Genomic DNA, 21488 nt, shown 5'->3' with positions numbered 1-21488 from the left:
AGGCCCCGAGAAGAACCTGCTGCTGAAGCTGACAGCTTCATTGGCATTCGCTACTTCGATCGGCGATCGATCGATCGATTAAGTCAACATAATTTACGGTGCAGTTTTCACATTGAAAATGTCACCAAGTATGCCAGCGATGACGCGTTTGTTTCTCCTATTGTTGTTTTGTTAAACTTCATTATTTATTTTTATGCATTTTTTGCACCGAGAAATGCTGATGTCTAAGCTTACGTACAAAGTTCAATGGCTGGCACGTCGAATGCATTCGCCGAGCAACTGGCCCAAAGAAAAAAGATTGACAATTTGGGTTTGTTTAAGAAAAATTAAATATTTATAACTTTTTTATAAGATTTGAAAAAAAAACATCAGTTGGATTGACTTAAAATAAAACACATTTTTTATTAACTTAAAACATCTACGAATGTTTATAAGATTTTTCTTCAATAAATATATATTTATTTACAGTTGTGCTATAAAGAGAAAGACTTAATTAGTTATACATTTTTTTCAGTGTATCCACTGACCACTTGAGTAAGAGGAATTTTGTGCAGCTCTGTCTACAGGTTTTTGTCCAGCATCAGTTTCGCTTTTGGGCCATGAGTCATGGACTGAAGCAGAGGAATGCCAGGGAAAAGTCCCCCAGACTTTGGCTAATTCCGACCAGGGTTGTCAGCGCCTGTTTGCTGCACCTACGAATTACAATTACGAGTATCCGAGTATCTATTTGTATCTGCGAGATACAAATTCACAAGTACGCCCACGCAGCTCAATTTCGTGTGCGGCCGTCGTGGGCGTGGGCTCTAAATTATACGGCCAGTACTTAGACATCTGACAATTATTATGCAAAGAAGCTGATCTCAAGATGGTTACCCTTTGAGATCATGTAAATGAAAATGGAAAGTGGTTAGCCCCCCCCTGTTGCGCTATAATCTTTGGGTATAATTTGCCGACTGCATAACTAACAGAGTTATTATGGTGATTTCATCTTTGACGACAAAACCGAAACGGAAGCCATGACCAGGCCACTCCACTCTACTGTAGTCCACTCAAATCAACTCACCAGACATTGCAGAATTACACTCGTCACAATCATGTGTGTGAACTGGTGTTTGCCTTGCAATGAGGCCGGAAGAAATCGTGGTAATTGTAACGGTGACTACGACTCGGAGTCGCAATGAAATGGAAACTGGTAGTGCAACAATGAAATCCGTAGGTAAGCAAAGGCTCGGCTCTGGGCTAAACAAACATGCGTAAGTTGGGAGTGAGCAAATGGCACGAACACATTGAAAAATAAATTATGATCGATTCGATTCGTTAACCTTAATTTAAAATAAAAATTCATATAACCGAAATTGCTAAAAAATGAGTGATGAAGAGTAATCATTGATAACCATACAATGATTCTTCTAGAAAACTCACCCATATACAAAATTTGTCTCTAAATGTGAATATCCAATAATTTCATAGCTTGTTAATTATACGCAAAAAAAGATAAAAAACCTCAACGGAAATATTAGAACGCGGGCCATAAATCGAAAAATAAATTAATACACATGTGTTTTTATCTGTGAACATAAACTGAAAAGTTAAATAACGTGAAAATATTATACAAATTAAAAATAAGTTTTTTTCAAACAAAGCAAAACTTGCTTGCTTATATCATTCAATTTAATAAATTATTGGAATGAAAAATTTACTTTTTTGTAAGTATTGGAAATCATTATATTCATTTTTTTTTTTTTTATATTGAGAAATTATGCGATAAGTAAAAAATTGAGTTATGGATACTCAAAGAACCCAGATTCATCACGATGCTAATCAATAGTCTTTCACTTTTCTGCCCCTCCTCCCGATCCGTCGGATAAACAACTTTCAAAGAGAGTAAAGCCCGACCTTTATTTGCTTTTGGCAGCTTTCTAACTGCACGGCAACCAAAGCCGTAAATTGGCAAAGAGGGGCGAAGAAAAAACAGAAATCAAGCAGTTCGAGAAGTGTAATAATAACAGGGCAACCAGCTCTTAAAAGAATCGTGTGATTTACACATTCAACAACAAGAAATTATTGTTCTTCCAAGAAAACTGCCGATAAGTCGCCTCACTTATCAGTGGCAGAAATTCTTTAAGTGCAACTACATATAGTAATTGCCTTATCATCCTTTTGTTCGAGAATACTTACATTTTGAGGCCGTTTACTGCGCCCGTTGTGTTATATCCAAATCAATATTTGCATCCAAAGTGCTCAATTAATGGAGCTTTAAATCAATTATTTTCGGTGTTTCACTCTTTTCATTTGTATGCTAATATAGACCAATTCAAATGTTATGTAAGGAATAGACCGACACTGGGCATTATCTTTCACGCTTTCATACACAAATCAGCCTTGGCGTATTATCATTTTATTTATGCTTTGCGAGTGGCGAATCCGAATACGAATACGAATCCGTTGTGCACTTTCCCGGGCAGAAGCCGCTGGGACTCACCGACCACTGGCCACATTTTTCACTTTTCTGCTTTTCCACTTTTACTTTTCTAATTATTTCTCCACTCAATTGCAAGTTGCAGCACTGCCAGCGATCAATCACACATTACTCAGCCTCTTTCTTGGCTTCGATAACAATGTGGAATAACAATACCGAACCGAACCGAACCGCACCGAACCGCGCGTTAATGGAGCTCGTAAGAGTTTGATAGCTCGACTGCGACTGAAACGGAGACCGGAGACGGAGACTGATACCGCCGGATCGGAAAAGGCCGGGGGATAGGGGTAAGAGCGGAGTGGAGCGGGGATGGATCGCCGACGGCGAGAGAGTGCGAGTGCCGTAACAATGGGCCATTGGAGAGCACCAAGTTCGGAAGCTTTGGGTCGGGTCAGGCGACCGAAGGCCCCACATTCAGCCAAGAATCGGAGCGAAAACAGGGTGACCCGGGCAGAGCTTTCAGGCGCTGGTCTGCACTTAGCGGTAAACGACTGTCCCCAATTCCAGATTTTGTTTATATTTCGTGCTTTTCTACCCTTTCTGAGGGCGTTTCGTCTATTCCCGGTTGTTTGCAAACTAGTTTTTTTTCGCTTATTCCGGGTTATTTACCATTTAGGATACTGTGACAACACCTTTTTAAATCAGGGCTAAGTTTTTGTGTTGTTTTATCTTTATGTCCCCAAATAATAAGCTTAGTAAACAGCGAAATATCCTAGGCATAACATTATCATTTAGACCAATATGTTCAATAAGTACCAACAATGTCTTTTGAAATTTAAGAAAGCCGTAAAGTCTAGATAACACATCTTACGCAAATTTGAGTTCATAACTGGGCCAGTAAAGTCAATTAATAATACTCGAAATTAGCAATTTTTACCAACTCGTCAGAAAACTTTCAATCGATAGGCATTCGCAGCTGGAATGTTTATATTATCGCAAAAATAGTCATAAATAATTTATATTAGTCGTTGCGAAATTAGCGTTCATAGCAGAACATTTTTTTTGGTTTAATTTTTGAAAAAAAAAAAATGAAGGTACCCCCTATTAAAAATGTGAAGGCAGATCAAATTTCGGTTTCCTAAAAAAAAACTCTTTGATATATTGGTCAAATGTCGGATGGTCATACCTTGCTGAATCCGTCAAAAAATTTCCAATAAATTGACATTATCAGCTAAAAATGATTTGCTTACCAATTTTTAAGGTTTTATTTATTATGCTATTATATTATTATCAATAGGATTTTAATCAAAAAAATAAGATAATAAAATAAATCAGTTAAACATTTATCACAACTTTTAACAAAAGAGTGCTCAACCCTTCGGCACCCGAAGTTTCTGTTTAGTTTCTCCTTTCTTGTGGTTATATTTCTTTTGGCAGAGACAGCAATAAAAACGCAAAATACTTGAGTCAACAGATAATAATAAAGAATTCCAGACACGTTGTTTGCTTCTGATACACTTCACGCAATTACCTGGAAACCGCACAAGAGCAGCCCCAAAAGAAAGACGGTCTCGGCGGCGATCGCTCGAGGAGTTCCTCCGGGGGGACATGAAAATATACTGTCAACATTAGAAAGTAAGGCAAATGTGAGGCAAAAACTCTGCCGAAGATGTTCGATTAAATTGCTTCAGCAGGGAGGGGAAAGAAATTGACCAAAAGTGAGCACTTTGCTTGGTCAATTGGCGATGTCCAAGTTGGCGGGACAGGAAGAATTGGCTCCATCTTGCAGATAGCATGTGAAAGTGCGCATAGAATGATGGAGCAGTGAAAATGGAAAATGCCTAATGGCCAGTCTTCAAACTTCCTGTAGAAAATCTAGTTGTTGGTAAAAATAAAGAGAGTAAAATTGAAAGCAAAAACTGGTTACTGAGTCGCAAGCAATCGATTCTTTGGCGCAGAAGCTCTAAAAGGTTTTCCCCCCTTTTCGTGTTTAATAAAAGACGTTGTGTACCATGCTTTATATAGTAAATTGTATATTTGCTTTCCAATCGTGTTTATCTCCACATTTTACATTCATTTCAAACTCTTTTCTTATCAGGGCTCTTGAAAACTCTTTGCCTTGCGTAATATTTGATTTAAACATGCTACTTACTTACTTGGTGCAAAGTTGTGATTTATTTTTTGTTAGTAACATTAAAATTAAGAGTAAAAGTTAAATTTTCGACAATGTCGCACACACATACTCTCTCGTAATGTTCTCTCTTTTTGTTTATAAAATAGTTACGTTTCTTTTTGTTTTACTTGGAAAAGTTGCATAACTGCCTGCCTTTTCCTTAGTTTTATCACTCTACAGTTCAATATTTTATATTGGTGCGAGACAAAGTGCAATATTAGTTTCAAATATATAAATATTTTTTGTTTTGTAAATATTTTGAGAGGGTCCTGATCGGACTCCGTCCGTGGATCAAAAACAATTAAAGCGTTTAATCTGCATTTAGATGCGCTCCATAAAGGGTCTCCAAAATAAGTTAAAAACGCTTTGCTTAGTTCCAAACACAAGTTGTTAAGAATCGTAATCAAAGCACTCCAGTTCGATTTCTTGGGGGTATACAAAACGCGATCTATATCCCTGATAGTGCCTCCTCAATCGGCAATGAACAAAAGCACAGCTCTGTTGGTTTGTCATTGTTAAGTATTATACTTGTTCATTTATTTAAACAAAAATGTGTAACTTAGGCAATCAAAAACACTAAATGATTTCTTGGCCAGCGACCGATCAAAGGTGTCAAAATAGTGGCATGCAGAGCCCATTTGCTTGGCTTGAGATAGTTTAATTATATATAATACAATAAAATAAATATTAAACATATGAATAGGAAATAATATTAGAAAGGGTTTTATTCATTCTGAAAGTTAGTGATCCTTCTATGCGGGCTCTCAGCACTCCAAATATATATATGCGCACAGTTTGCTATTTACTAGATCTTGACTCTAAAGTTTGCATTAAAGACTTGTTGTGAGTGGTTGTATTTTTTTAGGTTGTTTCTTGGTTTGATTGTTTACTAAACACTAAACATTTCGTGTTATTTGTTACTTGGTTGCCGTTTGCTCTTGTAATTTCACTAAACTAATATTTAACATTTCATTACTTTCACACAATGCTCTTAACAATTTCGTCAGCAAAAAATCGTATCAAAGAGTCTGCATACGTTTCAATACAAAATATAATCGTAATTAATATTCATCGTCTCCAATCCTCCTCATCACCATCGAGTCTACACCTCCTTAGGTCGAAATCGCGTCGTTGAGCAGCGCATTCAGCTCACGGATGTGCTGGGCCTTGGATCCGGTGGCGGTGGAAGCTCCGCAGGCGCGACCGACGTAGCTGTGGAAAGTGCAAACAATTTAGGATTAGCTGGGCGTACTTGAGATAGCGGGCGGTGAGTTCACACAACATTCGGTATTCGATTTCTTCGGTTAGACACGTGCACTAAACTTTAGTCTAGTTGCTTTGGTTTGGTTTTAGCACAGTTATGGCAAATGTTCAATGAAATGAGGATTAAGCAGGCGCAGGGTATTAAATATATATGGATTAAAATGGAAGGAGATCTTAAGTCGAGAGTGGAGTGCAAAGGGAAACCACACCGAACCCAAACATTGAAATGGACCCATAAGAAGTGGACTCTCCGATATCGAATCATTTGGATTGTTTTCATAAATTCTCAAGCTTCGTTGAACAGCAAATTGCCTATTTTAGGATGATATAAGTATGAGATGTCTGCCTATAAGCGCTAAAAACTGTTTTGTAGTAAGTTTGCGTGGTATATAATCAACACTTTGGACAAACATACAGATTCAAAAACAGGCGACAGGACGATAAGGGTTACAATGGAGCAGTACGGATGTCGGGGTTAACTGTGGTTATCTCTTTTGTAAGACAGGGACTTGCGAACAGCCAAAAAAAGGGGAATCTTATCAAAAACAAATGCAAAACTTTCGAATCGCGCGAGGTGCAAACAAAAACTTTGGAACGAAAAGTAAGTAAAAGTGCTCTAAGGTTAGAGGGTTAGATAGCTGATAGCTGGAGTTAAGAGTAGTAGGGTTTAGTGTATTGTTTTCTTATCGGGGGACCATGAGGCGCTAGACCATGGAACAAACATCATGCCAAACAACAGAAATCAGAATCAGAATTGCAATCAAGGAAACGGATAAAAAGGAAACAAAGGGGACAAATGAGGAGTTAACGGAACTGAGAGTTAATTTCCGGTTGGTAGGATAGTTATATTGCAGATAGTAGTGGGTAGTAGTAGTAGTAGTAGTAGATAGGTTGATTAGATATATTAATTGTAGATATAGAGTTCATTGATCGCGCGCATCGTAGCAGAGCTGAGCCTCTGGCCCTGCCCTCTCACCTAATTTTCCGTCCGGATTTCGCTATACGTGCGCCCGGAGCGGCAGCGATGCCCGCGGGCCTATTGAAATCGTGTCGTACGTTCTTTAAATCAAAGTGCTTGGCGGCATTAAAGTCACCGCCTAGGGTCACCGCCGGATCCTTAGGATCGCCGCCGTTCGAGTTCGAGGCGGCGAACATGCGACTCAGCCAGGGTTGCGACTTTGGATCGGAGTTAGGATCGGAACCGGTGGCGGATACTTGATTAGTATGATCAGTAGTAGTGGTAGTATTGGTGGAGGAGGTTTGCCCATCGCTTTGGCTGTAACAATAACACATACACAGAGAGAGAGAGAGAGAGAGAAAGAGAGAAAGGATTTGTTTTTGGTTGCTTTTTTTTTTTTCGTTTTCTTGGGTAGTTTCGAATTTTTCAAATTTTTGTTCTTTCAAGTTTTGCCATATATTTACACAACGGGTGGATGGGATTTTGGGATTTTCAAAATAACACAACTGGTTTGCTCGTCTTTCACAAGTATCGATTAGTAAAGAAAGATAACTCAGAGATTAAACGAAATCATAAATAAGAAGCCATGCTAAGTAATAATGAGTAGAATGAGGTATCGAATGGATGAAGCCAATTTGCTGATGGACTCGCTTGGAGAATTTCGGCGATACAAATTTCAGTGATTCATTTTTATATTCGTGGTGAGACAGTGATTTTGTTTTCTTTTGCGGTGCTGGACATGCACATCCAAACAAAATGTAAGTCAGAAGCGGATATCCGTTCAATGACTGACTGTCTGTGTGTTTGTGTTGAAGGTGCTTTATCACTTCAAGGGTCTAAGACTATCTAATAGGAAAGATATATAGAGGTGGTGGGGCGTGATAATAACCGCAGCTAGAAGGCATGTGAGGGGTGAGAGGAAGCTAGAAATAAATTAAAATTAGCCATAGCCGTATGTCATTTCCTTATCAATTGAGATAGTGAATGAAATGAAATAAAATATTACAAAAGTTTGTGAAATTAACTAATTATAGTATAGAAGTTCGGGCCTAGAATGGTATATTCATAAAATAACCAGAAATATATTAATCAAGTGGCTATTATACGGCTATAGGAGCTTAAAGAAAGCAATGAGTTATGAGAAGAAATTCAAATCAAATGACAGGTTAATGCAAAAGTAGTAAATAATAGCAAAGGAGTAAAATATTCAGAGTATCAAAGTAAAAACAGATACAGTGCACGATGAGTATAGTGCACTCCAGTTAAGAGACATAGGAAAACTGCGACTGAAGAAGATCTGGAGCCTGAGAGAAGAATCGGGACGTGGTTGGAGTGCTCCTGATTCAGGCGGATGGGTATTTGCTGACCGCTTAACCGTAGCCCTGCTCTGGCACCTACCTGATATCGCGGCTGTGGTTCAGGGCGGTGAGGAAACGCGGCTGCACGTAGGTCCAGCTGCCCTGGTTCTTGTGCTCCTCCTGGGCCCACACCAGTTCGGCGTTCTTGTACAGATTGGCCTGCTCCTTGACCAGATCGAAGGGGAAGGGAGAGATCTGGGAAACCAAATATAAGTTAGTAGATGTTCAATAGAGAAATAAAGCAATATAGACTCACCTGCTCCACGCGCACAATGGCGATGTCGCTCTCCAGCTTCTTTTCCGCGCGCGTCTTGGTCAGATCGTAGTAGACGCGGCCCGAGCAGAAGACGACCTTCTTCACGTTGCTGGCATTGTCGCCGGCGGGTCCGTTGTCGGGGATGATACGCTGGAACTCGCTGCCCTCGCTCATCTCGCTGAAGGGACTCTTGGCCTCCGGGTGGCGCAGCAGCGACTTGGGCGTGCACAGGATCAGGGGCTTGCGGAAGGGCAGGGCGATCTGGCGGCGCAGGATGTGGTAGTAGTTGGCGGGCGTCGAGCAGTTGGCCACGATCCAGTTGATGTCGTGCAGCTGCCGCACGCCGAACTCATCGGACTCCGGGGGAAAGTAGTCGGGATCGTCGCTGCTCATCTGCAGGAAGCGCTCCACGCGGCACGAGGAGTGCTCGGGGCCCATGCCCTCCATGCCGTGGGGCAGCAGCATCACCAGGCCCGACTGGCGTACCCACTTGGACTGGCCGCTGGAGATGAACTGATCGATGATCGACTGGGCCGTGTTGCTGAAGTCACCGAACTGGGCCTCCCACAGCACCAGGGCATTGGGATTGGTCATCGAGTAGCCGTGCTCGAAGCCCAGCACCGCGTACTCCGACAGCGAGCTGTTCGAGACGGAGTAGGGCGCCTGATCCGGGTACATGTGCTGCAGCGAGTTGTAGGTGGCCTTGTCCACCAGCTGGTGGTGCAGCACGTGGTGCCGGTGCGAGAAGGTACCGCGCTCCACATCCTGGCCAGAGAGGCGCACGTGAATGCCCTCCTTCAGCAGCGAGCCGAAGGCCATGGCCTCGCCCAGAGCCCAGTCGGCCACCTTTTCGTCCACCATCGCCTTGCGGGCGGCCAACACGCGCATCAGACCCCTGGCAAAGGGTAAACAACCAATTAGTATTTATACAATTGCCAGTGCTTGCTTAGACTTACTTGTGGATCACGAATTCAGCGGCATTCGGGGGCGGCGACGAGAAGCGGTTGCCGATGTGGATGAGGGTCTCCTCCTTGACTCCAGTGGGCGCCACCTTCAGGGGGTCCTTGCCCTCGAAGAAGCCGGACCAGGGCGAGTCCAGCCAGTCCTTGTACTTGACGTGCGTCTCGGTCTTGGCCAGCGCGAAGGCCTCCTCGCAGATGTTCTCGTACTTGGCGGCCACCGACTTGACCTCCTCGCCGGTGACGGTGCCCTCGGCGATCAGCTTGTCGGCGTACAGATCAAGGCAGTTCTTGTGCTTGCGGATCTTCTGGTACATCAAGGGCTGCGTGAACATCGGCTCATCGATCTCGTTGTGTCCGTTGCGACGATAACCGACCAAATCAATGACACAATCCTTGTGGAACGTGGCACGCCACTCGGCAGCCACCTTGCACACATGCATCACTGCCTCCGGATCGTCGGCGTTGACGTGGAAAATGGGGGCGTTGACCACGCGAGCCACGTCCGTGCAGTAGGGGGAGGACCTCGAGAAGCGGGGATCGGTGGTGAAGCCGATCTGGTTGTTGGCCACCACATGGATGGTGCCGTGGGTGGTGTAGTCGGGCAGGTCCGACAGATGCATCGTCTCGTAGACAACGCCCTGGCCGCAGAAGGCGGCATCTCCGTGGATCAGAATGGACATGACCTTCTTGCCCTCCTGGTCGCCGCGGTAGAACTGCTCGGCACGGGTCTTGCCCTGCACCACGGGATCGACGGCCTCCAGATGAGACGGGTTGGCCACCACAGCCAGGCGGATGTTCTTGTTTGTCACGCGGTTCAGACGCTCGATGTAGGTACCCAAATGGTACTTGACATCACCAGAACCCTGGAACACAAACACAAATTAGACATCTATTTGGGGAATTTACAACAAATAAAACTCACATCGTCAGCAGCCTCCAGACCAGCAAACTGGGTGAAGATCTGGTTCAAGGGCTTGCGGCACACATTGGCCAGCGTGTTGAGGCGTCCACGATGGGGCATGCCCATGATGACCGACTCCACGCCCAGCTCGGTGGACACATCGATGATCTCCTTGAGGGCCGGGATCATGATCTCGCAACCCTCCAGGCCAAAACGCTTCTCGGAGGAGTACTTCTTGGCCAGGAAGGCCTCGAAGCCGGTGGCACGGGTCAAACGGGCCAAGATCAGACGCTTCTCCTCGGGCGAGAAGTTCAGGACCCCGGGTGTCTCGAAACGCTTGCGGATCCAGTTGCACTGCTCCAGGGAGTTGATGAACATGAACTCCACGCCAATCTTGTTGCAGTAGACATTCTCCAGGCGGTTCAGGATTTCCCTAAAGGTGGTGAAACATGGCCAATAAATAAGGTGTTTTTGATAAAACAAATCTTGAGTTACTTACTTGAGGGGCAGAGAGGCCTCATCGCCTCCAATGAAGGTGGTGCTGGGCAACTTGAACTGCCGCTCCATGTCCTGCTCGCCTGTTTTTTTTTATGCGATTGGTTTGAAACAATGGGTTAAGACTTTAGTAAGGGATTCTGAGTGGTTGGGTCAAAGTGTTGCGGTTAGTAAACTGTAGGCGGCAATGTTGGTTTGAAATTCGGAGTGTAATGATTTTGGTTGCTTCTATTCGGGGATGTTCGTACAAAGAACACAGTTTCAAATGGGTTCGGATGCTCGCATGCTGATCGCGGTTCTTAACTGGTTCTGCATTTGGACATTTTATTGCACATGCATTACATACTATCGGTGATAACTGAAATATTTTTTCTAATGGACCCGTTGATCATTTCATTTGCAATCGGTCTAAATGGGGCTTATCAATCGATTTCCCTGCGTTTCGCTTGTGAAAAACAAAACAATCATGCAATCTATTTTTGACACAATCGAAATGGTGAGATTATATGAGAATAAAATATTTTTACTTATTGGCACGACATCCAAATAACAACAATTAAACTAGTGAGGCAGAAATGTGCAAACAATGTAACACAAATTTGTTGGCAATATATAGCGTATATTTACTTGGTTCTATATATCATTGGACACATTTGTGTGGTTGGTTGGGTTTGATATTCGATTTTGATGCCAAGGATCGTGTGTGCGGGTGAAAGACAGAGAACGTCACTAACACAATATCATGATTCGGTTTTAAGGTGTTTACAAATCAAGGATTAAGGAACTCAAACTGGGTATGTCCTGGGCAAATCGCCAGGTATAACGACCAACGCCGAATTTACTTACCAAAACTGAAATTAGCGTAAATGGTTTTCGTCGAGGAGTTGCCAGGCAATTCTGGTGAATTAATTTCGAGTGGATCGAGGTGAGCAATATTATGTCCTCGAATCTAACGTGTGAGTATTGGGATGTTGGTTGGTAGTTGTGGTGGTTGTGTTGGTGGTAGTATTAACAATGTTTTTGGATTCGGTTTGGTTTGGTTTCGATTTTGTTTAGGTTTTCACAACACACACATAATACAAAGAGAGAGAATTTGGAATTTTTTGTTGGAATTAAACATTGTTCGAGACGATTGGCGGTTTTGGTTTGAGTTTCGATTGCAGTTTGTGTTTTTCGATTTTGGTTACATTTAGGTTAGGAAGCAGTTATATAAAAATAAAGGAAAAGAAAATAATCAATTAAAATTATAGAATATATATGGCTTAAACAAAAACAGATACAAGTCCTCAGCGCACAAACACAAAATAAAGCAAACACTAAAAGCTTCGACAGGATCAGTAGACAATGATCGGTGGATGGCAATGTTTTCGAATCCGTGGGTTAATCGAGGATCGGTGTAACGCAATGCACAAAACAGAGATATATGGTGGGGTGCCGAGAGATAGAGATAGAGAATAAAGTGGATGCTTAACTATAAACCTTAACGGAAAGATAGGAACTTCGAGAAAGCCAAACACCAAATGTTACTTACTGGAGGAAATCTTATAGACCTAGAGCTGAACGGAACACGCTAACTTAATCCTATACCAGGGGCTCTGTGTCCCCTCCTCATCAACTCCGAATTTCATTTAACATTCTTCGGCTGTTAAATGGCACTTTAAGCACGAGTTATTTTCACAACCAATTGCGTATGTTTGGGTGTTTTTAACTTAGTTTCTAGGTGGGCGAGTGGGTGGTAGCGGGATGGTGCAACAGGGTTTGGGTTGAGTGGTGCGGCTAGGGGTTAGATGAGAGAGTTCTGTAAAAAGAATTTACCAAACAAAAACCCAGAATGCTGCCTGAGCACATCTTCGTTAGCACGACGTGCTAGCCCATCCTTGCAGACGGTTTTTTCGCGAGTCAAAATTCCCATCGGATCCAGATCAGATGCCAAATGACCACGTGACTATATATGGTACGTACATATCGTAGATAGATTGGTTGATTATATGTAAAGAGGTGTACAGGGTAGATCATAGGACTTAGGTATATCAAGTTATATGCATACGCCAGGAAGTTATCATATGGCTTTAGTAACTCAAACAGTGGAAATCAGCTACAAATCAACGGGCTTTAATTTACCATAACTCTATTTTGTGTGCAAATAAAAATTGAAACTCCTTCTCTGGCAATAAAATTAGAAAATCTCCAGTAAACTGCTGATATGTTGAATTTATCAAAATCTTAAATAACTTATGAGAAATGGTGCAAACGAATATGACCAATCCCCCCCAAACAATTTCTACTAGGTGAGCCGGAATGGATGTGATCAAAAACAGAAAACCAAACTACTCATGAAGGAGTGAGTGTCTAACTCTATGGAAATTGTGGATGGTGTGGGAAAGTCAAAGACGTATTTTCTAGTCTACCATGAGTACTGGAATCGGAATGAACTGGTCTCGGGAAATGCACAAATATGAACACACAAAACGGGGGCAATCGCAACTCTAATAATCATAATCTAAACATAAACATTAACTGAACCTAAGAGAACGAAACAAAAAGCGCCAACGAATACGAATAGGAATACGATTCGCGATGGCTGCGGCTGCAATCTCCACCGTTCGACTGGGAACCAAGTGAGGCGATCCAGCACGAGCCGACCTACCTGGTAGCTCCTGATGATGGCCTGCACGGCCAGATGGTCGTCGATGGTCTTGGAGTCGGGCGCAGCGCCGGAGACGGCTCCTCCAAAGTTGAAGGCGGTCAGCGGCAGAGTATTTGCCTGAACCGGCGCCAAGTTCGGCGGGCTGACGTAGCTGTTGCTGCGGAAGTACGCATCCCAGGACTGAAAAAGAAAAGCGATGTTCATTAGATGTAGCTCCAAGCTTATAGAATGATTTGAAACCTAATCTATTTCAACGTGGGTCCTACCGAAAATCGATTATACGTACTAACTTTACTGGTATTCTATCGAACATTAAGAAAACGTTTTTAAAACAACCGAAGAAGTTTAAAAACCAGTTTTTACTTTTGGTAAGACTTGCATATTTTTCAGCCCAGAAATATTATTATTTTTTTTCAGTTTATATAACCTTTAGGGAAATTTGTTTAACAATAACTGATTTCCTTAACACACAAACTTTTTTAATACATTTGACGACTTTTACGATGAGGAGGAATACATTTCCGGTACAAAAATAAACATGAGTAACCGAAGTAAATCCCTTTTCCGGGAACTGGTTTTAAGTCGACTGAAATACTCTTTCGATTACTGCTGAAATTAATTCCTGAATTAAGCAATACTTACAGTGTGCACGGAAGTGGGATCCCTCAGCCAGGCGTTGTACATCTCCTCCACGTAGGAGGCGGTGCTGCCGTTGGCAAAAGGTTCGGCAGCCGCGGAGTTGTAGGTCCGGACAGCGGCCGCTGCAGTTGCCTTGGCCATCTACAAGAGATTTGGGGGTTTATTAATAGGTTTGGTCTCCCCTGGAGATTCATCATTCACTCACCTGCTGACTGCTGCTGCTCTTGAGCAGCCATGTGGCGAAGTTCTTTCGCGCCATCGGCGACAAGGCCAGACTGAAGGCTGTGTGTGCTCTATGCATTTTGTAGCTTTACAAAATAGAACTAAAATGAAACGAAACAAAACGGAGAGACAATCTTTAGTGGGGATCTTATCAGCGGACTATTATATCACTAGCTACTGATTAATCGATGGCGCCTTTGTTGACAAACAAGCCACGTAGAAGATAGCACCACCCACTAAACACGGATCCCCTGACCCGCGGCTGCTGTGTAAGTGCGATTAGATAGCCTAGAAGTTTTTACGTCATGGCCAAGTTCTGGGTTTTTAACTGTGTCACCGATCCACCGAATAATTCGAATTTGTTGCCAGGCAAGCGCAGGCCAGTTATGAAATTGACGCACAAAACCAGTTCACAATAGAATGGGTTGGGGAGTGTTTTTCTGTAGAATTTACACACGTCTAGAGCCAGACTAGAAGTAGACCGCTGAGAACGGGGGATCGCTTGGCAAAAATAGCACACGTGATGCCGTACGCCTGCTGATTCCCGCGATGACGTCAAACTTACGTTTGCTGGTTTCGGACTCAGTCCGCTCGTCTTTTTGATAATCAGCCAAGAAATGGCGGAGATACTTTGGCCCCCAAAAAAATATAATGGTGAAATGCGGTTTAAATAGGGAGAAAGAGAAGGCAGGCAGCTGCTTTTTGCGCAGTTTATTCGTTTCCCAACTTTTAATCAGTTGTGAATATTTGCCCTGGGCTTTTGTTTGCCATCTCCGAAGCACGGTGAGCATTCACCTTGGTTTTTGGCCGAAACAAGTTTGCCCAGATAACGTTTCAACGTCAAGTGTGAGTGTCCCGGGATTGGAGTAATAAATTCCTGCGGACCATGACTAAACGCCGAAGCCCCTAGAGTCTAGATGCACTTGCTTCATTGCTTGATAAGATCGCTGCGGCAAACCGGCCTTCAATACTGTTCATGCCACGCCAGCACTTCCAGAGTTCGTCAAATTATTAATCAAATTATGGGCGATAGGGCTGCGCGTGCGTATGTCGTAATTGAATCACTATCCAAAGCCAAGTCGTGCAAAAAATTAAATACACAAATTGAAATTCGGAACGGGAACCGATGGGGGCAAGGAAGGCGTGGCCAGGTCACATGCTGGCCAGACGATCCAAATCAAATGATTACAAAACACTGCTGGCCCCCAGACATGAGAAAAAAAAGAAAACAATTGGAGCGGCTAACCGGTTTGTGGCGGTCAAAGTTAAGTATTTGAAAGTGCAGCACTTTGGCTATTCGGTTTTGTAATAGTTATAGATGCAGCTACAGTTACAGCCCGCAACAGATAATTCAATTGAGCAGCGTGACAGTTTCTTTCAGTGTTATTTATCTGTTTGCTTGTTTTGTGCTGGCGCTTTTCCCCATACTGCTTTCCCCCCAATTATATTCTGGTCGACGTCGCTGCCGCTGTTACGAAAACACATTACATAAGTGCAAAAAAGACGGAGACTCGCGTGAGAGCAGATAAATATTAGAATGCCCGATGGATGGAGCTAATTAGTGTGAAATAGCTCGCTCGGCGAGCTTTGCACATCCAATTTGGGGCTTGACTGGAAAAATCCATTTAAATATTTTCCCATAGAGAGCGGAATCCGACAATAAATATACACTGCACTGCGGTGGAATAAAACCACCGTATATATATACGCATATACTGCGTGCGATTGCTCCAAAAACCAAAAACGAAAAACCAACCGAATATATATACTCGTATCCGTATCTGACAGATACGCGGCAAACGTTTGTTCGTGCTGAGTGCTGCGCGTCGACTGAAGCGAAAATACAAAAGCGGCCGCATTCGAGAGTGAAATATAAAAATTTAGAAATCGAATTTGCTCCTCACGAATCGAGCGACGAGCGGGGAGGGGGGGTGGCGGGGCGGGAAATTGGAAGGAAAACAGAATGTCTGATAAAAAAAACACAAAGCGGCGGGCACATGACAACTCGGCGTTGTATCTTTATCTTCGGACAAAAGGGGGTTTGGTCTCCGATCGCGAGCGCTGATAACACTCAGGTACCTATCGCCCGTACTTCCTCCGCTTATCTAACCGCCTGTCCTCCCGTTTTTGGCCCATGTCTTGCGTATTTATAGCCCGAATTTGTTTACAACAATCCCAAAGTCCGATCGTCAGCCGGCTGACTGTTTGAAAAAATGCCGCCCACACAGCCGAAAAAGAGAGAGAAGGTAAATTAGAGAGTAAAAGAGGTGGAAAACGAGGAGGCAAGTATTAAATATACATTCACATAGCTTGTTTGTCACATAATATCGAAGAATTATGAAATATACATATATGTATTTATTAAAAAAATAAGAGTTTTGTAAATAAAATCTATAAGCAATCAAATTATGCCTTCATAAACATCAAAGCAAATTTATTATTTTTTTATATGAAAAATATATCTTTTTTAGTTAATTTTCTTGCTGTGTACCTCACAGGTCAGGCCAAGTGCAAGTGAATATGTGCGTGTGTATCGATTACCTTTCCGCTAATCAATAAAGTTTCAAGTTCACACACGAGTCACATTAATTTAACCATTTACCTTGAGAGCGGGTGCGAAACTGGGAAAGCACCGAATCTTTGAACACCCTTTTAATTGGCAGCTCATATTTTTATGTGATGACTAGTTTAAATTGCATTTGAATGTGTAAATCAATTCTTTAACAAGTTAGTCAAGCAATGAATTATTGGGTAATATAATTTTGGAGAATATTGAAATCCTATATGAGTTCTTGCATTTTTGCAAGGCAATGGAATATGGTTTTTAACAAAAATTGTATTTTATGTTAACAAATAATACTTAATCAACTAATACTTAATGCATTTTGAAACTCATTCAAAACTTTTTAAATCAGTTAGTTTTAGAAAATTTAAAAACAAAAGGGTATAGCAAAGGTAAGAAAAGCGCAATCGATAAGCTAACAGTTTTAACGCCCTAGCTATGATATCCCACAAAAGGGTATAGGAAAGGTAAGAAAACCGCAATCGATAAGGTTGGGGACCTTGCTTAGCCGGTCCAAAAACCAGTCTGCAACTGCATTCCATTGAAAACCCTAGACGAGCCCCCAGAAAGAAGCAGAGTGGGCCAAGAGCGTGGGGTAATTGAATGGGGCTTGTTCAAGGCGGGAGGGTGAGGGGGCGGGAAATTACTATGGGGATTACTATTCCCGATCTGGGGCCTTCACAACTGTCTTATGATAGGTTGTGGTGAGTGTTCCACTTTTGCCTGTAGCATTCACTAGCTGTGCTTCCCCAGACAATGCGGCCGCGCGCTTTCCTCGCGTTTTTTTTGCTTTTTTTGATTGATGATTCATTAGGCGGTCGGAGAAAAAGCACACGCGGCACCCGGTTTATTGCGTCATCAATGCGCCAAGTTAATTTTACAAAATCACATGTGACGTCGCCGCGCTTGTTTTGCATTGCGAAATTTCACTTTTCTTTCGTGCAGCCGGCGCAAGCGCTTTTCCCCAGCCGAACCGCCCACCTGCACTTTTCGCATTATATAATAAGAACAGTCCTTGAATTTAACTCGAAGAAAAACATTCTCATTTAATGCGTTTAACTCCCAGCAAATTGAAAGGGGAACAACACAACATATAATATTGATCGTTGAAGCGCTGGTGGTTATTCCTGGAATTCCACATGATTGAAAAGCGGGGCTCGAATGTGGGGCAAGAGAAAATCACGCGAATCACAAGTTTTCCGGCAATGCCAGTACTATCACTTGATCGCCCATCAAACAGAGCACATTATACAATTTTCCGCACTTATTTTGCTTAAAATTAAGTAAAACTTGAAATATTTACGTTTTTACAAAAACTTTTGCTGGGACGCAGTGTGACCGCGTTCAAGTTGAAAGAATATACCGTCCGGCTACCACAAATAAACTTGTAATACGATTTTATTTAATAAACATACCATAAATATATCTAGGGTACTCCCCAAAGTTTTACCAGCTGTTTGAAAGCTGTGCCCTTAAAATTTTAAATTTGGAAAGTTGAACCATTAAATTTGTACCAAAAAGTCATGAAAATTTTATTTTATTAGTTCGCAGCTAGCATTATTTACTATTAAATGAAAGTAAATCATTGCTTGCTCAACAAAAACTTACATATAATTATTTATATTTTTAAGGAGAAATCTTTTGCTAGGATCAAAACAAATGACAATACAAATAAACACTCTCATGACGCTTGGTAAGTATAAAATGTATTTATGGTATTAGTGAACGGGCTCACTAATTGTACGTGCACCTTTATGTTTGTGACAAGAGATGGCGCCACTGTTCTAAGCTCTGCCAGGGGTCTTGTGTAAAACAAATGTAGATATGAGCCCCTTATTTTATGAAGAAAACTCACAAACAAATGTCAACTAAATATATTAGAGAAATTAATTAAGTAATAGTTTTCATAAATAAATCCTTTTTTTTATCCAGATTTAATCTTCTAAAAAAAATCTTTTAAAAAAATAAATAAGGTTGATTGTTGAAAGCAGGTCCTCTCTTATCGGAGATAGTCTGGATAACTAAATATTTTAGTATACTAGTAAACATTTTATCTAAGCAACTACAAGGTTGTAGAAACTGCAATTTCATCGCAATATTCACCGCATGACACAGTCAAACTGGAATTCAACTTGCACTAAACATTTAATTGCTACGCACACTAGACAGAGTAGCTAACTAATATCTGCTGTATTGATCCAGACAGTAGCCGGTAATTTGGTCGGATATACAGTCGAAGACATCAAAAGCGAGATCGCAGCTTTCACCTTTCTGGGGCAGCTCCTTTCGATTGACTTTGTACCGGGCGGTCATTGTCCGGAGGCAAAGGTTCACGGACCGCAGGGTGGCCATGAAGAAGCCGTGCTCGTGGACTCCCTCGGAGTAGAAGTGGACCAGTCCGTCCAGCGTGGGCCAGCCCTTCTTGTCAATGGCACTATTCCTGGCGTAAACGCAGTGCAACAGGCACTAAAAATAATGGTAAGAGTGAGTAACAGTCTTTTTGTGGAAAGTATTCAACAGATTTGAAATAAACGAAAATATATACATATATAGCTGCACTGTTAAAAATTGTTTTATAACTTGTAATTAACTAAAAATTTCTTCAGTACAGCTTTTAGCTTAAGTGTTATAATTAAGAAGATTTTAGGGAATGTTGTGTGTGCTTAAACACAACGATATCTATATACATTTTTATTTTTGGTAAATCAAAATATGTGAAAAATTATTTTTCAGTTAGCCCATAAGCCATTTTATAAGAGCATATTTGTTTGCTATTTATAAAGGTTTTAATATATTTTTATTAATTTATGGTCCATATTTCTAATTTATACACTGATTTTAATGCAATATCATATCAATATGCATAACATATAACACGTTACAGAATTTATACAATTTTGATCATTAACCAAAAATAAGTATTAATATAATGAGCTACAGTATCTTAATAAAGATCCAAAGGAAACATGGAGAGTATAGGGCTATCTGTACATTCAATTTACTGATGCATAAAGCCAGCTAATGTGTATTAAGTGCGCTTTTCAGCCATCAAATTCAGCATTGCTGGAGGTGTGTGAAAAAACTCCGGCGGAGGTGTGTGAGTTTGAATGAAACTTAAACTGAAAATGCAAACGCAAACGCAACGGCGACTGCGCTTTTCTTTCGATTGTCTAATAACCCTGACTTTAGGCGTTGCTTTATGAGGTGAAGTGGGGGCTTTGCCAATTGTTTCTTGGGCTGCCATTGAACGTAATTGAGCGGCGTTTTTGCATTTCATTAACACGAGAAGAAAAGCGATCTACAAGTCTCGCAGAAGATTTACTTACCCCCGCGATGCGCTTGTCCTCCAAAGGCACCAATGTGGGATGGTATATGCCCGAACTGGTCAAGTCTAGGCGTCGGATGTTCCTCATGAGTCTGGCCACATGGCGATGTGGTTCGGGCTCATCGTAGACATAGTATTCGTAGTGGCTGATATTGGGGGCATGATCTATGGAAGAACCCCCGGGAACAGATGGCCAAATGAAGTCGATGGAGTCATCGTTGGGATCGATGGGCGGTTGCTTGTGCGACACCTGTTCCTTGAGTATCTCATAGGCCTCTGTTTCGATATCGAAAACCCTTTAATATTTATGAAAACCCCAACTGATGGTGAGACCTACCATTAACCAACTTATTGCGGACCTCATCCTGGCATTCCCCGATGACAGACTCCACTTTCCTGGCGGTTCTGGGGGGATTCAAGCACTTGGACTTCTTCGTCTCGAAGCGAATTAAGTATTCCACTGCCTCGATCGATGCGATAACCACACTCGAGATATATAAGAGTTGTGTAATCTTCATGGCTGCGATTGCGATAGCGATTAATTGGATACTCCACGCCGATCCGAACGCCTGGGCTGCTGTCAAATGAATGTCCCCCCGATGAAGTGACCGCGATGAAAACGAAAGCATTTTCACTTTCCAGCCAAACTGGCAGGATGGCCCACACTCGCCACTTATGAATTTCCAGTTTTCAAGTTTTGCTCTATGGGTATGTGGTTCAATGGCAAATGGCAAACTGAAATCGCAGCTGCCACAACTGGTTGCACATTTCCCATGCGTGCAGCAGTCCGTTAGAAACTTGTCCTTAAAGCCCGACCACACGCCTTTGAACATGGTCATTGGCAGCAGCTATATAGCCATCTGGCTATATATCTCCGATCGCATTAGGTTTCGTTCCATTGTCTCTGCGGTTGTGCGATTACGATTACGATTCGGTTATTGTATGTTTGGAACGCACTCGCTCCGATTGAGTGCACAATTAGCCAATGGGTGAGCCCAGTAAAACTCTTCCGCCTACTGACCAATTTGCATATATGGCCAAAAAGCCAAAAGCCAACAGCCATTAAGATTATCAAAGGCGGTAGTGTAGTGGATGTGGGCTGGCCACTAACTTTGAACTATAAACTATAACTGAAACCAGAATCAAAGGCAGCCAAGCGGTGCGGTCTAATCAGAGGGCCTGACACATCCAGCCCTCCCCCCCCCTCCCCCTTTCCACCCCTTTTCGACCATCTAGAACCCAGAACAATGGCCAATAACTGTACTTGGAAGTGGCCAGCGTCTCCACGCTAATTATGCTTCATTAAA

General features: G+C 42.3%; 2 protein-coding genes across 6 annotated transcripts; both read right to left on the bottom strand.

Annotated features, from left to right (window-relative positions):
* Window positions 1-5458: 5458 nt before the first annotated feature.
* Window positions 5459-18226, bottom strand: LOC128257545 (2-oxoglutarate dehydrogenase complex component E1). Of its 5 annotated transcripts, none has more exons than XM_052988596.1 (12): window positions 18160-18226; window positions 14277-14394; window positions 14075-14212; window positions 13433-13612; window positions 12601-12730; window positions 10790-10868; window positions 10312-10723; window positions 9384-10252; window positions 8428-9322; window positions 8212-8366; window positions 6832-7131; window positions 5459-5804 (listed from the first exon to the last, which is right to left on the bottom strand). In XM_052988596.1, the coding sequence occupies exons 2-12, from the start codon at window positions 14370-14372 to the stop codon at window positions 5705-5707; spliced, it is 3354 nt and encodes a 1117-aa protein (XP_052844556.1). In that variant the 5' UTR covers window positions 14373-14394; window positions 18160-18226; the 3' UTR covers window positions 5459-5704. The 5 variants fall into 5 exon arrangements, with proteins under 5 accessions (XP_052844556.1, XP_052844555.1, XP_052844558.1 ...); XM_052988595.1 differs by lacking the exon at window positions 18160-18226 and adding an exon at window positions 16050-16163; XM_052988598.1 differs by lacking the exons at window positions 12601-12730; window positions 18160-18226 and adding exons at window positions 11632-11734; window positions 16050-16163.
* Window positions 18227-18540: 314 nt separating this feature from the next.
* On the bottom strand, window positions 18541-20760 carry LOC128257550 (general odorant-binding protein 70). The gene is made up of 3 exons (XM_052988609.1): window positions 20519-20760; window positions 20183-20457; window positions 18541-19322 (listed from the first exon to the last, which is right to left on the bottom strand). Exons 1-3 carry the CDS (start codon window positions 20697-20699, stop codon window positions 19035-19037), a joined length of 744 nt encoding a protein of 247 aa, XP_052844569.1. The 5' UTR covers window positions 20700-20760; the 3' UTR covers window positions 18541-19034.
* Window positions 20761-21488: the final 728 nt, after the last annotated feature.

Source organism: Drosophila gunungcola, assembly GCF_025200985.1.
Source record: "Drosophila gunungcola strain Sukarami chromosome 3L unlocalized genomic scaffold, Dgunungcola_SK_2 000002F, whole genome shotgun sequence".
Classification (NCBI taxonomy): Eukaryota; Metazoa; Arthropoda; class Insecta; order Diptera; family Drosophilidae; genus Drosophila; species Drosophila gunungcola.
This window is presented reverse-complemented; position numbering and strand designations above follow the sequence as displayed.

What these genes read in the sequence shown, in the direction of transcription:
- LOC128257545 (XM_052988596.1), bottom strand. Translation starts at nt 14,372, where the DNA reads ATGCATAGAGCACACACAGCCTTCAGTCTGGCCTTGTCGCCGATGGCG. An exon ending in AACCACAGCCGCGATATCAG is followed by an intron (nt 7,132 to 8,211) that starts GTAGGTGCCAGA and finishes TTATTGTTACAG; the next exon opens with CCAAAGCGATGGGCAAACCT. An exon ending in AAATCCGGACGGAAAATTAG is followed by an intron (nt 5,805 to 6,831) that starts GTGAGAGGGCAG and finishes CACTTTCCACAG; the next exon opens with CTACGTCGGTCGCGCCTGCG.
- LOC128257550 (XM_052988609.1), bottom strand. Translation starts at nt 20,699, where the DNA reads ATGAAGATTACACAACTCTTATATATCTCGAGTGTGGTTATCGCATCG. An exon ending in CCGCAATAAGTTGGTTAATG is followed by an intron (nt 20,458 to 20,518) that starts GTAGGTCTCACC and finishes ATATCGAAACAG; the next exon opens with AGGCCTATGAGATACTCAAG. An exon ending in AGGACAAGCGCATCGCGGGG is followed by an intron (nt 19,323 to 20,182) that starts GTAAGTAAATCT and finishes CATTATTTTTAG; the next exon opens with TGCCTGTTGCACTGCGTTTA.